At 54.9% G+C, this 15,217-nt stretch overlaps 6 protein-coding genes across 6 annotated transcripts; 5 read left to right on the top strand and 1 right to left on the bottom strand.

Annotated features, from left to right (window-relative positions):
- Positions 1-1,342: 1,342 nt before the first annotated feature.
- MRS44_002827 (uncharacterized protein) lies at positions 1,343-1,905 on the top strand (the record flags this gene model as incomplete). Its single annotated transcript, XM_065622961.1, has 2 exons — positions 1,343-1,501; positions 1,564-1,905. 2 exons carry the CDS (start codon positions 1,343-1,345, stop codon positions 1,903-1,905), a joined length of 501 nt encoding a protein of 166 aa, XP_065479033.1.
- Positions 1,906-2,448: 543 nt separating this feature from the next.
- Positions 2,449-3,653, top strand: MRS44_002826 (uncharacterized protein; the record flags this gene model as incomplete). The annotated part of the gene is made up of 3 exons (XM_046280770.1): positions 2,449-2,651; positions 2,725-2,949; positions 2,999-3,653. The coding sequence occupies 3 exons, from the start codon at positions 2,449-2,451 to the stop codon at positions 3,651-3,653; spliced, it is 1,083 nt and encodes a 360-aa protein (XP_046136936.1).
- Positions 3,654-5,813: 2,160 nt separating this feature from the next.
- Positions 5,814-8,255, top strand: MRS44_002825 (uncharacterized protein; the record flags this gene model as incomplete). The annotated part of the gene is made up of 1 exon (XM_046268210.2): positions 5,814-8,255. One exon carries the CDS (start codon positions 5,814-5,816, stop codon positions 8,253-8,255), a length of 2,442 nt encoding a protein of 813 aa, XP_046136935.1.
- A 330-nt stretch (positions 8,256-8,585) lies between these two features.
- Positions 8,586-9,389, bottom strand: MRS44_002824 (uncharacterized protein; the record flags this gene model as incomplete). The annotated part of the gene is made up of 1 exon (XM_046268209.2): positions 8,586-9,389. One exon carries the CDS (start codon positions 9,387-9,389, stop codon positions 8,586-8,588), a length of 804 nt encoding a protein of 267 aa, XP_046136934.1.
- A 3,482-nt stretch (positions 9,390-12,871) lies between these two features.
- On the top strand, positions 12,872-13,555 carry MRS44_002823 (uncharacterized protein; the record flags this gene model as incomplete). The annotated part of the gene is made up of 1 exon (XM_046275228.2): positions 12,872-13,555. One exon carries the CDS (start codon positions 12,872-12,874, stop codon positions 13,553-13,555), a length of 684 nt encoding a protein of 227 aa, XP_046136933.1.
- Positions 13,556-14,011: 456 nt separating this feature from the next.
- Positions 14,012-14,899, top strand: MRS44_002822 (uncharacterized protein; the record flags this gene model as incomplete). Its single annotated transcript, XM_046268208.2, has 1 exon — positions 14,012-14,899. One exon carries the CDS (start codon positions 14,012-14,014, stop codon positions 14,897-14,899), a length of 888 nt encoding a protein of 295 aa, XP_046136932.1.
- Positions 14,900-15,217: the final 318 nt, after the last annotated feature.

Genomic DNA, 15,217 nt, shown 5'->3' with positions numbered 1-15,217 from the left:
GATGTTGTGACAAGAAGCGCCTTTGTTGTTGATGGGTACAGTACCACGAAGCAATCTCGCTGGAGTGGCTCCATTGCTGACGAGAGCAGTCAGCAAAGCGAGACTGCCAGGGTCCACGGTTCGGACTCTTGGGTTCGGACTTGGGAGAGAAAGTGGGCCACAAAGTCTCGAATTGAAATTGCTTGACATGAACAAGATGAATTGGTCTTCGGTTGATTAATTGAGTAAGGTAGGTATTGTTCATTGTTTTCTGCTGTAAATGTCACATCATGATATCTTCTAATTCTAATCAAAGCCTGGTCAAAGTCGCGTCAAGGCGATAAGGCGGTGTCGCATCTCCCGTGACCAACCAGGGCTCCTTATGCCATGTTTGGATCGCTTCAAACCCAAATCGAGTTCCATCCTGCGATCTGCACCACACACCACACAACAACGCATCAGCCATCAGCCCTGGGATGCGACCCAAGCAAGCAGTCAGCCTCGCGGCTAGCGGGGCGTCGGCCCACGGACCACAGGCTTCCCGTTAGTATTCGCTGTCACAATTCGCCTGCCATTGGAGGGAATTTCCTTGTTTCGACGTCGGCAAAAGCACTGAGCGCCGTGCATTTCTTGGTCTGCCCTTGGCACCGCACCTGACAATGCATTGGCATGCTGAGAGACACCATCAGGATGCCGTATTCTCGACCAATCTCGTGGCCCTGAGTCGCCATTCCAGACGAAAGAGCTCCCTGTTGGCAGACTGGCAACCCAAGCGGGGATGGAGCCAAGATGCTATTCCCAGAGGCCAAGAAACTGACAAGACGCAAAGTCTCAACATTCCAGCAGTGCCTCAGAAAGCTTCTATTCTCAGCTTCTCATGATCTCATCCTCGCTCCTCAAATCAAATCCACAGCCAAAACGGGACCAACAAACAACAGCCCAACCTCTTCAACAACATCCCGGTTTCCGCCCCCACACTTGTCGCATCTTTGGCCGGGAAGCACGGAACAGCCATAGCCACTACCGCCCGATTCTTTGGACATTGAGAGGCATTGTTGTGATGGGACGGGCTCCAAGTTTAGTGGTCTCTCATGACTCTCCAATACCCGAGCTTGATCTCATACCGCTGCTCGTTGCCCATCATCACCATCATGGCCGTGTTGTTGCTCACCGACCCACGACTCAAAACAGCTCCACTGACCCGCCCCCTCCCAAGTTTACAGGGCTGAGTTGTCCGGGGTGTTTCTCGCACTGGAATCAAAGAGGCATTTTCCCGAGCCGGGGCAGTCTGTTGCGACCATCTCCCAAATTTAGCCTTGCCGTTGTTGAAACGTGCTGGATAGATCGACCGATGGGCGCCAAAATGCCTCCGTCGTGCCCTAAAGAGCTGCGCAGCCTCGCGCTTAACCCTGGCGGCAATCTTAAGCGTGCTCTGGGCAGAGATCCTACCGGTCCTGGCAAATGTCCGCAGACCCCGAGACATTCTGCACATTCATCCCGTCCCACTGTTGCTCACTACTCCGTACGGAGTATGCATCTGGAGATGGAGATGGATGGAACCAGCACGCTGACACGACGGAATAGACCCAGGAGGCCCCCAAAAGGGCCAAATCCGTGGCAACAACGGTTGCAGAGCCTCTCCCTGCCCTTGAATTACAGCAAATTAGCAGACACTTACAGGGAGCTGTTCCAAAGTTCCCCCTCTGCGCTGGTCAGTCTTGTCAGCAACGAGATTTCAGCCGCAGCCCTCCATCAGCACTAAGCCCAATTTCAGCCCCGTACCCGGCGCGACGCCGCAAGTGTTCTAGGCAGGCATGGACCATGAACCAGAGAGCAGTGGAGGCGGTGGCTCATCGGATCCCTGACTACCCAACCATGGCGCCATGGGATGGGCCATGGATGGCAATGGAGCTGCAAGAGGGCTGAGCCAGCTCGGCTGCGGGGACGAGTAACAAGTGAGGGAGAGGTTTGGGGCTTCGACTAACGACCTGGCTGTTGCATGGCGGCGTTGGCCGCGACCAGCCAGCCGTAATTAATAAAAAGGCTGGTCCCCCTGTGAAGGGATGCTGACGGTCGAAGCCTTGGACTCGACGAGTAAGCAGAGCAACGCAAAGCAACATCGAAGACCGAGGGTTTTCGCAGGACACTCGCACTCACGCAGGACGCGGTCGACACACAAGTTGCAGCGAGTACGACAGCTTCATGACCGTCGCCAGACATTTATGACAATCGCCAGAGGTTCATGACAACCATCAAGACCTAGAGCCTGGCTGAATGAGCAACGACTATCTACGACCAGGAAACCATTGAGCTGGAACACTCTGGAAGAGAAGGGAATTAGGAACGCCATTGACTGAGTGAGATTGTTTGATCGAAGCGGCGTCGAAGGAAAGCAGCGAGCAGGACAAGAAGCCTCAGAACGCAACACCAAGACAGAATCAGGCTCAACAGAGGAACCCACAAACGACAATGAACATGCTGAACGGAAACCATCGCGCGCAGGCGCAGTTTGACCGCTCCAAATGGCGCATCATGCTCCTACTCCCGACCTGGGTCCTCCAATTGGCTCTGTCCATGACCATGATGGGACTCTTTGCTTGGAGACTGGGCGACAGCATGAAGGTCAACAAGGACGACAACAAGCACAACGATGATCCTGCGATTGAGATAGCGTAAGTTCCTGACCTTTCAACCTGCACCGACAAATCGCATAGCACGGACACTAACAAAGGACCCCTGCAACAGTTGGGAAGCGACCAATATCGCCCTATGGTTCGTCGCCTCGCTGTGCACGTTTGTCGAAATCGCCAAGTATTTTGCCGAGGCCTTGACTCCATGGACGATGCTCTTTACCCATGTCATCAAGTTGACGTGCGCTCTGGCTACCCTTGTCCTCGATATTGTCGTCTATGTGCAGAAGCACGACAAGCACTACTCGCTCGTTGCTCTCGGCCTGGACTGTGGTTTCATGTAAGTCATGCCCAAGGGTGTCGCGGGATTCATGCTAACAACTCATTAGTATTACTTCATGCGTTCTCGTTTTCTACTCGATCCGAAGATACCGCCGTCTGTCCGCATACGACGATTACACCCACCCTGTTAATGTGAAGCCTTTCGGGTTCAACGATGATATTGAGCGCGACACTTCATACGCGAGCACCCTGAACGGTGTGCGTCCATCCATGGACAAGCACTTTTCTTCAGCATCTTCACGGTCAAGCATCGCCTCTTCCAAGCATGACTCTGTGGAGCTGGGGAAACTGGACCGAACTCCCAGCGTGTACACACACCAGCGAGACACTCAGTTCGATGACTATGTGGCACGACGCGGCTCCCTCAGCAGGACAAACTCGCTCAGCAAGCCTGACCGCGGGGGCAGCGGAGATTTTAGCTGGGCCGGAGGTCAGGTCGGTCCACAGGAGTCGGGAACACTGTCTCCCACACGGCCGAGAGGAGCGAGCACCGGCAGAGCGACCAGCTGGGCCAGTGACCGAGGTCTAGTCGCCGTGCCGGAGGAGGACGACAACGAAGCCGCGGGCAAGGAGTCCAAGGCCGAGAAGGAAAAGAAGGACCGCGAGGCCCTGCTGGGCGATACCCCGCGCGAGAGCATCGACGGCATAATCGTTCCCCAGGAAGCCGACCTGACGACGGAGCCCAGGTGGCAGCGGGAGTGAGGGGAACAGACTCTAAAAGAGCGTGATATAAAAGACGACATCAGAGCAGACTGGCGTGGGGAAGGAGGGCTGTGTGTCTGCAATCCCTGTACGACTGTATATACCCACGAAAGAAACGGCGTTATTTTGGAAAGGGGGTGGGAGGAGTTGGGGGAGGGAAAGCATTGCGGGTTAATGGTATATGGCACATTTTCAGCAACAGCAGCAACAAGCAATAAAGACGAATACATGATGAACATGATTACGTCCCTCTCTATTCGCCTGGGATCTTTTTGTTAATGGAGAAGCTCACATTGGGAAAAGAAAAGATCCTGGAAAAGGATTAAATGTCTCATTTCTGCGGGCTGAGAAGAGAGGAGATAATCAACGACGGGGCAAGCGGATGATGAAACCGCAATGGCAGCGGGATCGTTGGCTCCTCTCCTCTGTCTGCCGTCATGCAAGGGCAGATTCGTCATGAGATAACGAAGTCCTCGTGGCTGGCGATTTTGCCCGCAGGAATATCATGTTTTGAGTGTACAGTACGACGCGTGTAAGTCCACCTTTGGGCAGCGAAGATCACTTCCTTCGTGACAGCACAGCCCGAGCCAGGAATTCAAAATCGCATTCCGTTCCTTCGAGGGGATTCTACCCTTTTACCGCGACGACAAAAGGAAACGAGATATTGAGCTTCCCCAAGCGTTCCGGCGCGGGATGTGATAAAACAGCAGACTCTGGACGTCAGATCTCACCACGGAGAGTGAGAGGTGACGCCACGGGGTAGCGTCGTCCGATCGGAAAGACAAAACGTCATGCCACAGGCTGAGGGAAAAGGAAACCCCGGATTTTTGCCAAGAGGACAGCTTTTCTAGTTTTCGAGTTGACTGGCTTACGGGGGACGGAGAAGGAAGTTCTGCGCATACGGGGGGAGGGAAAGGGAAGAAGAAGGTCACTTGGCGGAAATGCTTCGCGAGGTTTCCCAAGGGACAAGGGGTGTCTCATGAGATACGCCGAGTCGGCCGGCGGGTCCTGGCAGCGGGCGGTACATGGCACATAACATGTACATCATGTTGCATGTACGGGGTACGTGTATGCGGCAGTGTTAAAGGCGACATTCCCATGGTCAACAATACATGACATCCGAGGCATGGAAAAAGGCAATCGACAAAGAGGATCCAGGGGATGGGGGGTCATCAGTTACGGGACCAGGGTTTTCCTGCTCTTCTCCTCTCCAGCACAACAAGCGCGCCAAGCCTGTTGCAAGTATTTCCCTCACTCTCGCTATATCCAAAGCGCGCGTGCACCCCCAAAGGAACCGACCCGAGGGGGTCCTCTAGGCTGTTCCGGGCGGTGCAGGCCTGAGCCATTGGACGCGCTGCCGCAACTCGACGAGGCAAACCGCGCACATAACTCGGAGTCCAGTGCCGGGCGGAGGAGGATAGACGCGCTGGTCCCGATCGGGGCATGTTGGTTTTAAGCTTAATTCGTGAGGAGCCGAACGTCTAAGTGAACATCCTCAACACCAAGTTGAAGCTATCCGCAAAGTCGTAAACAAAATGTCGACACCCCGGGCCCGCCCAGAAATCGACTCCTCACGTCGGTGGGACCTGGCAGCTCGTCAACCACGGTATCCTTTGCTCGACAGCACCATCGCCCTGCGCCCAGCGTTGGCATCCTCCCGCCGAGCATTGGCGTAACCTTCCGCCCAGCTCGCCAAGCGTTGGCAAAACATTGGCAAGACGACTCATGGCGGAGGACGGTTCCACGGCCGCTGGCCACCGCTGGTCATCGCTGCTGATGTCCCTGTCCTGTTCTTTTGTCATTTTGCCGCCAGTCTTCCCGCCGCCAGTCCGCCCGGATTTCCCATAAGAACGCAATGTCTGCGCCCCTAACATCCAGACGGGAAAGAGTAGCTTTTGCTTTGCTTCCGCTCAGTAGCATGTCTTCCGCCCTGTCCGCCTCGGAGTCTCTCCTGTAGCTCTCTCTTGTTCTCTCTCCCGCCCAAGGCCATCTCTGGTCCTTTGCTCCCTCTTCCTCTCATCCTCCGCCATCATCACCCCAACACTTACGCTGGATATCTCCGGGTTACCTGCTCTTCCCCTTCCCATCCATCCTCCCCTCTTCCTCCTTTCCTCCTCCTCTTCACATAAACCCCCCTAGTGTCCAACAAACACCATCAAGATGCCTGGACGTGAGAACGGCACTCTTCAGGTTCTGAAGAAGAAGCTCAGTCTTCAGCCCCTGTTTGCCAAGGAGAGGACTCGCAGATCTTCATCCCCTCCGCTGCCTGGCAAGAAGCACGCCAGCAGGTCCCCCTCCCCTCCCAGACTGGATGAGAGCAATGAGAACACCTTGGTGTGCACATCGACATGGGACTCCCGCCTTGAGCGGTACCAGATCCTCAAGCTCGACACCAACTTGAGCGTATCCATCGGCGACTCATTCGAGGCCAACCCCGGAAGCGAGGTCACCAACATCCCCAAGTTCGAGTATGGCCCTATCCGGTATCCCAAGATGATCCGCCTTCTCCTTATCCTCCCGGCCACCTATGACGACGAACCCCTCGAGACCATCATGTTCCACGCCGACCCTCGGGAGATACCCTACCAGGCCCTGTCCTGTGCCTCCAACGACCGTAAGCAGACCAGGCTCATGCATTGCAACGGCCGTGGCCTGGCCGTCACCGAGACTGTCTATTCAGCCCTCCTCAACATTCGAAACCTCGGCGACCGCAAGATCTTCTCGACAGTATGGACCGATGCAGTCTGCATCAACCAGGCTGACATGCAGGAGCGTGAGTCTCACCTTCGCCTATGCAAGACCATCTTCAGCACTGCGGCAGTTACCATTGCCCACCTCGATGGAACTGAAAAGTCCCGTCGCAAGGTCTTTGAGACTGTCGACATGCTCCACGAGGCCTGCCGCAATGACGAATTCCGTGAAAGACTAGAGGAAGATGGACTGGACCTCTCATCACTTGACCAGCTCTGCATCGGAAACAAGCGTCTTCGAATTCCCCTTGACAACCGGGTGGAACTGTCCAAAGTCTTCTCTCACCCCTGGTTCGAACGTGTGTGGAACTGGCCTGAAGTATCCCTGTCCAAGAAGGTCTATTTCCTGTATGGATCTGCCCTCCGTCCCTGGAGCTTCTTTGCCGATGCTGCCTGGTGCATGCATCAGCTGCGCTGGGAGTCGTCCCTGAATTCCGAGTGCATCGTCCACGGCCAAACCCGGATGGATCTCAAGTATGATCACATGTTGCACTTGGATGACCACCGCCAAGACATCCGCGATGAGAAGCCATGCACCCTTCTCAGTCTCCTGACCAAGTCGCGCCAGTTCACATCAGCCAACCCGCTGGATCGGGTCTTTGCCTTGTGGCCGCACATCAGCAACACAAGTGAGAGGGATTTCGTCCAGGCTTACTTCGACTATAACCTGTCTCCTCTTAGCGTCTTCCTCAACTTGACACTCAACAGCATCATCTCACATGAGACTCTCGATGTCCTGCATCTCGTCCATAACGAGGTCAAGGATGACTGGCCCTCATTTGTGCCTGACCTGTGGATGAAGGATGGCGTCCGTACCCTAGGATCTAAGGAAGGCCGCGAGCACTGGGAGTACCACGCTGCCGGGGACACCAAGCCTCAGTTCACCGCCCTCAACACTAAGAACCAGACCCGTCACGGTATGCCCTACTTTGAGGATGACGTCAACATCATGCTCAAGGGATTCCTCGTCGACGAGGTCACTCGGGCAGGATCTGAGATGAAGGACATGATGTTTGGTGGCAAGTCTTTCCTCTCGGACTGGGTTAACACGGCTCTCGTGACAGGCAACAAGAAGTTCTACACTGCGGGTGAACTGAAGCGGGCCAGGGCTCTTCAGAAGACCTCCAAGAGCCGCAGCGACAAGAAGGACACCACTTCAGCTCAAGACAATGGCGAGTCTTCTCGTGTTGCCGAGCTTCAGTTAGCCATGAGGCGGTCAAACCGTCGTTTTGGCTCGGCTCGGGACTCGCAAGGTCAGCTCCGTGACTCTCTCACACCGTCTCTGATGGAGGCCCTGGAGAACATTGACATTATGGAGAGTGGCTTCGCTGCTCAGGAGCCCGTCTCTGAGCCCGAGCCAATCTCGACCCTTCCCATTAACGAGAAGTATCCTATTGGCGACATCTCAGTCGTTGAGGCTTTCTGGCGAACCCTGATAAAGAACAAGGATGAGAATGGCGAGGTCCCTTCGGCAGAGATGAACAAGACCTTTTTCCAGCCGTGGCTCACTGCCATGTCGGGTACGACCGCCGAGATGCTGGATGCTCTAGCCCATGGACAGAGCGAAGACGGCCCACGACCTGAGCCGCTCTTCAACGACCTGGTGCACATGAGCTGCAACGGCTCGCGCATCGTGAGGACCAAGACGGGACTGATTGGCACTGCGCCCTGGGACGTCCAGGAGGGCGATTTCGTGTGTGTCCTTTACGGCGGACAGACGCCGTTTGTGCTTCGCAGGGACGAGAACTGCCCCGGCAAGTACCGATTTGTTGGTGATTGTTATATCCACGGTATCATGGAGGGCGAGGCGTTGAGCATGGAGTTGGAGGAGCGGGAGTTTGTTATTTCATGATGACAACGACAGTGATGACCCTGTATTTCTTTTCTTTGGTGTAGCGAGCTTTCTTGGCTTTCGCATTTCCTCTCACCATTCTGTTTGGAGTCGAGTTGCATTGGCTGGCGTTTATGAGAAGGGTTTTCTTTCCATTCCTGGGTCGCCTGCATCGAGCATGGCATGGCATGGCATTCATTGTTATAGGTAGCTTTCTGAAGGCATTTTAAATGAGAATGATGAACAGAAGACGCCGTGCAAATTCGTGAAAAGTGAAGGTGATGATGCTATCGTCAAGTTGTATTTTGTACAAAGACTTGGGCAGGTCAGGCAATTACCCCGCGACGGGAATCACCTCCCCGAGCGAATCCTTCCTCCCTTCCACCGCAATCTCCCTACCCATGCAGCCCAGCGCTGTACCTCGTCCTCCTCCAGTAACAAATCTACAGTGTAATAATCCCTAGCGAGCTCCTCGTGGGTCTTGAAATGATGAACGAAGCGATGGCAGGCACCGCATAACCAGGCGACGTTCTGGAGATCCTCCCGACGGTGCCATCCACGTTTCACGGCTTTTTCGTGGACAAAACGAGGGATCAGGTGGTGGTACGACAGTGGTATGTATGAGCGTTGACAGATCTCACAAGCGTCGGTGCGTGTGTTGCGTGTGGCTGGAGGTGGTTCAATCAAGGGTGTGATGTATGAGGTGAGGATTGGAAGTAGAAAGGCTTCTGGGGATGATGGGAGATTAGATGCGACAAAGGGATCCGGTGAGATGAGGTTGTAAGTTGTTAGAGTCTCGACAATAGACGGCGACAAGTTCAGAACTGAAAGGCTCTCCTTAGTGAGCGGGAGCGAGTACTGATCACGCAGTCGATCCGAGTCCCGCCAGACACGATAGTCCAAGCCCTGCAGCTCCTCCGGGAGGCTCTCAAAGATCTCGGTAGCGAGGTAGTCGACAAACTCAGAGAGCTCCTCTGCGTCCCGCTCCGGGTCCGCCGCCGGAGCGGAGACTGGGGCCGCTGACCCCGAGTTCTTGCGGCGGCGGCGACGTTTGGGCGGGTCGGGGCCGGACGAGGCGGCGGGTTGCAGGAGGGTGGTGGATAGACAGTCCCGGAAGAGGGCATAGTTCTCGGAGTTGTCCTCTAGAGCCGACATTGTGATCAAGGTTGTGACTTGTAAGGAAGTGATTGAATTGTGTGGTGTTTTTGATTTGGTGACGTAATTGAGTTGGAGTTTGTCAATTGTTCTTGCCGAACGAGGTCTTTTTAAACAAACCCAAACTACTATTTCTCTCGATATCCAAGACTATCAACGCTTCTTGCAGAAACATTTCGAATCCCCAAGACTTGTCCAAGCGTTGAAGCTGAAGCCATCTCATACGGTCGCTGCAAGCCTCGAACCAATATCAAGCCCCGGCTGACTCATTCGGCCGGCCACCGCTAGACACGCCGCCATCTCTCGGCAACGGGTAGCAGTGGCTGCGAACGCCTATTGCACTTGCATCTGTGAATCTGATGAATCTACTTTGCTTTTCTTGGTCCTCAAGGATACCGCTGTCTACCAAGTCTTGTCCTTTCTTGTCGCCCAGACCGCCAAGGGCTTGTGTCAAGGCCAAGACCCTCGGCGCCGAGACCGAGGCGGAGCAGGCCAAGGAGGAGCTCCACGTGGCCCCGGCCGCCGGCCGACGAGGGCGCCGAGCCCCGGGGTGACTCCCTTGCCGGAGGGTCTGCGATACGATGACTCGGAGCGCGTCATTCCTTCGGCAGTTGGAAGTGATGGGCGCCGCAGGCTTCCAAACATAGAACCTGCGTCGCATTCCTCACCCAGTGACGACGTCCCGTGTTTGACAGTCGCGGGCTTGGCCGAGGGAGTAGGGCGGTGCTTATTACGACGACACGGCAAAAGGTTGACAACGCGGAATACTGTACCTGAGCAATCCACGTCAATGTCCCCGAACTGGACCATTCGCACTACGGCGGCTGAGCTGCATGCAATGGACGAGACGTCATGGTGTTTCATCAGCCTCACCCGTGTCAGTTACAATCCGACAAACAATAAACTGACGTGTAATGGCAGGATCTACCAGGCAGCTATGCGATGGCCCTTCCTTCTGCATCCTAGGAGAAAGCGGTCTGACAGCCTCATTTCCTGAATCATGATCACTGGAGGTGTGGTGTTGAGGCGTCAAGCTAACTCGAAGAAAGCTGGCTGCAGATCCAAAAGCCCCCACGCCCAGCCTAGGAAAATATTAAGCTGAGACATGACTAACATTTTTTTTGCGAAAGCTGATCCTGTTTCTTATCAAAAGAGAGGTGACACCAAGGGATGAAAAAAGATGCACACATTTGCATAACCGAAGCGCAAGCGAGGAGTGAGAAACTTGCTGGCTGAATACGTACCTCGCTACTTTTGAACAAGGAAGTGAAAAGGGCAGATTCAGATTGCTCCCCTGGCTTCCCGTGCCCGAGTACTACTGAAGATTTCGGCCTCTAGGGCAAGGGATAACGAGATCTAGATTCGTTTCTGTCGGTCTCAAGAAGGGTTAGCTCTGCGGCACAGCTTTGAGACAGGTGAGGAAACGCCTATAGACGGGCGTTGCGTCTATAGCCGTCTGGGAAGAGCAATGGCAGTGATTTGAAGTGTGTGGCTCCGTGTACAGCTTGAGAAGCTTGCCCAAGTCGATTGACCTTGCCATGTCCATTCTTTGACCACCGTCGAGGTCAGCCTTGTCACCTTCGTTGCTCGAAGGCTGCCGGCGGATCCGAGGAGGGGTTGCGAGAGGCGAGAGTCAGGAGAGAACGGATGAAGGGATTCAGATTGGGGGATCTCGAGAATATATTATCCATCCAATGGCCGCCGGGTGTCACATTTCTAGAATACTTGCATGGGGAGCGGGCCGAGCTGTGACATGTCAGCTCGCCATGCAACATCGAATCTTGAAATAGCGTCATCAATAGGCTCTTGTAAGAGAATCAAGGGCCGAGATAACGGAGCAGCCCTCTTCCATGACAAAGGCCTTGACCGAGGAGGCAGTCCGCATAGCAGTCTTCTGACATGTGCATGGGAATTGGGATTCTTTCCTAGCACAGCATGGTCAAGGTGTTTTCCCATGTTGCACCAGATGCAAGTCAGAGATGGCTCATCATCAACCCCAGGTTGACGATTAGTGTCCAAATACCGCAGAGCCCATGCTCCTCTCACCACCCAATGATAACGATGGCGAGACAGCGACGGTGAAGCCTAGTGACGATGCCAGATGCTAGAAACCTGGGGACGCGCGCCAACACACACATCCACCATGTTTATGTTTGACTGGGGGACGGGAGCCAGCCCAGGCCCAGGGTTTGGTTTCCGCCGACAGCGGAACTACTACGTACGGCTCCTCCTAAAGCGGCAGTAGGATGAGATTCTGTGATAGGGATTTGAAATAGATATGTCATCTCTCCCTATCCGTCCCCCGCAATGGAGGGCACAAGTGGGGGGAGCTTTGCTTGACCGGGCGATGCGATGATGGTTGAAGAGAGGGGAAGAGGACAAAAATCGACAAGGGAAGTTGGAAGCGCGTAAGCCGCGGCGCAGACGAAAGCAAGAGGGTTGTCGGCCTCATTGAAGCAGGCTAGCCTAGCAATCCTCCTGAGTTACGCAGCATGAAGGCCCAGTATGTCCAAGATGGTTAATTCATTGGCCTGCCAGGTTGTTGGTGGTGGAGGGAATGGTGTTTGCATCAGCTTAGACGGGCCGAGTAGGCGGAGAACTCGACTCGACTTGACCTGAGACAGGTGCGGCCTGATTGATTACTGTTGATACGATTGATATCAACAAAACGAAGAACAAAAAAAAAAAAAAGAGGCCAGACATGCCACAAAATGTCAAATATCCATGGCCTGTTACAATCTAGAAATCGTGTCTTCCACGTGAAAATTGCCTCTCGGGGAGACACCCCAGCGGCTCCGCGCCCGCCAGATGCTTGCGCTGCGCGACATTGTCCTAGGCCTGGCCTGGCCTCAACAACTTTCACATGGGCTTGGAGAGGCCAGAGCGCTGACGCTCGTTTCGCCCTGCGCCCAAGGGAGGCCCGAAGCACCCAAAACCACACGGGAGATGCGCTGACCCGCACGCCATGTGAGGTCACCGTTCGGCGCATCTCGACCGGCGACGCGCTGAGTGTTGACGCTCCAGTCCAGCTTGGGAATTACCCGATTGCGCTTCCCCCGTCAGTCGTGGGGGCCTGGGACCCTTTCGATCGCCCACCTTCGCATCATGGGTGACTCTATTGGGTGCTGGAGGAGGGGGCCTTGTCCCAGCACTAGGGGTGGTCCCCCCTCCTGGGTAGGCCTAGGGTCCCGTCTAGGGACAAGCGAGTGTGGCATGGTGTGCCCTCTCACAACGAGACAGCCCCGAATCACAAATGGAACGGAGCCTACGGAGATGGTGTTTTTTAAAAGGGGCCCTCTTTCTCTGATGGCCCCTTCTCTCGGGTTGTTTTGACATATTCCTTCCAGAAGCAAAAGACTCTACAGTATTCATCACCTACCTAGATACATCTGTCTCTGTCTCGACAGGTTCGACGATAGCAACACCAAGTACTACACTACACTACACTACCTACACAGCTTATCAATATCAACACTCACAACATGCACACCTCCAAGTTGAACACTCAGCCAAACAAGGCCATGTTCATCGACAACATTGCCACTCTCTCCGACCCTCTGTCCTCCATGTCATCCATCTTCTCCCTCGTCTCCCTCCTGACCATGGCTTATCAAGTCCGGACACCACAGCCCTCGGTCCAGCAACGTCTTCTCACCCTCCTCAACACAATGTCACCAGCCTTGACGACAGGGACTCAGACGACACCCGGTTCACCAAGGGGATACTCCCGCGAGGAGATCCTCAACTCATTCGTCCACTTCCTCAGCCCCGTGCTCAACGGCATGGCCGGCATGCTCGAGCTCCTCTCAGCCGTCGACGCCTTCTCACGGCCAGAGGACTTTAGACAATTCTGGAGCCTGGAGCGGAGCAACCTGATCAGGGACTTTATCGAGAGCGGGGGACCTCTGCGGGGGATGGAGGGCTACGACGTGCCCTTCCTTGAGGCCTTTGTGAAGGACTCATCCTGCAGAATCGCCCTCGGCAAGAACCAGGGCATGCTACTTCTGGTGCCCGGCGACGCCGAAGTCGGCGATGATGTCTGGTGGGATGAGGACGAGCAGCGTCTCACCGTTTCAAGAAAGGGCGAGGAGGATCTCAGCGCCGCCGAGGCGTATCTTGACGACGGTTCAAGGATGGCGGTCTTGGCCATTTCCTCTGCGACTTAGAGAGAGACATGGCGCTTTTTCTTTCCTTTTTTGACGAGTTTACGATCTTTTGCTTTTTTTGTGTTTGATCTGATATCCACGCTAAAGAAGTTTTTTGAGATTGGGTTAACGGCGCTCACTGGGATATATGATGGCGTATTGTGAGCGTTTACATGGATAGAAGTCGGTTTACTGGGATAAATAATAGTATAGCATAGGTACTCTTTCTCGTGAGTTCACGATACCTTCCAATGAAAATTCCCAAAAAAGGCAAACACCTTCCTCGCACGGGCATGGCATGCAGCACAGTGTCTTGACCCATTTCGCACCACTCACTGGTCGCCCCTGCCCACTTTTTAGCGTATCGTGCAGATCTCTTGCAAGCTCCCATCACTCGAACCTGCAGCTGCCGCTTTTCGCCCTCCACTCTCCAACTCCCCTTCTCTTGTCTCACCGTCTCTGCAGCCGTCAGCAAATATGGCATCAGATGAAGAGCGCGACGTTAAACGCAGCCGGCAATCGTATGACGATCAAGATCAGAAACCTAAAGAGAAGGATCGTCGATCAAGGCATTCGGACCGCGACTCTGGCCGCCGAGACCGTCGGAGATCACGCGACAGACGCGACAGGCGACGCTCAAGAACTCCCGATGCTCCACGACGGAGATCACGCAGCCGTGATCGCGATCGAGACCGTACCCGCGAACACAGACGTCACCGATCACGAGACGACCGAGGCTCGCGACGCAGCCGCCGCGACGAAGACGATGGAAACAACAAACAGGTTGCAAAGCGCAGCCCGGTGAGGCGGTCGGGCCCCCTCCCATCCCAGGAGGACTCTTTTGCCATTACAAATGGGCAGGAGCCCGAGAAACCCAAGGAGAAACCCAACTTCGGTACTACGGGCGTCTTGGCTGCCGCTTCCAACTCGGTGGCACAGGCAGACGGCTCGTCCATCACGCTCAAGTACCACGAGCCCGCTGAAGCCCGCAAGCCCTCGCCCCGCGACCAGTGGAGACTCTTTATCTTTAAGGGAGGCGACATTGTCGACACGATTGACCTGGGCGCGAGGAGCTGCTGGCTCGTCGGGCGGGAGGTGGCCGTCGTCGACTTGCCCGCCGAGCATCCGAGCATCAGCAAGCAACACGCCGTGATCCAGTTTCGGTACACCGAGAAGAGGAACGAGTTTGGTGACAAGATTGGCAAAGTCAAGCCCTACCTGATTGACCTCGAGAGCGCCAACGGCACCGTTTTGAACGATGAAAAGGTACCCGACAGCAGGTACCTGGAGCTCAGGGACAAGGACATGATGCAGTTTGGCCACAGCACAAGAGAATACGTCATCATGCTCGCGCCACGGGAATAAGAGATCCCCTTTTGTGGAGGAAACGAGGCTATGTTGGACGTTGACCTACTCCGTCGGTGCCTTCAAATTCCCGTTGACGCACAACATCCATCTCAGCATCAATTTCAACGCAGCATGCACCAGAGCGACGAATACGATATCCAATGGTTTCCATCCTCTTGACGAAAGCCCCAATGTCGACGCAAAACCTGCAGATGCGACCCGGTTGGTGAATGAGGTCAGGCCACGAGAGCCACAAACGCAGGCTCACGAGGTCCAACGAGGCCGCACAAAGCCTCAGGGCGACAAGCCAATAATTGACTCAGCGCCCAATTTACA

Source organism: Fusarium solani (assembly GCF_023522795.1).
Source record: "Fusarium solani strain SB1 chromosome Unknown bctg00000001, whole genome shotgun sequence".
NCBI classification, from domain to species: Eukaryota; Fungi; Ascomycota; class Sordariomycetes; order Hypocreales; family Nectriaceae; genus Fusarium; species Fusarium solani.
This window is presented reverse-complemented; position numbering and strand designations above follow the sequence as displayed.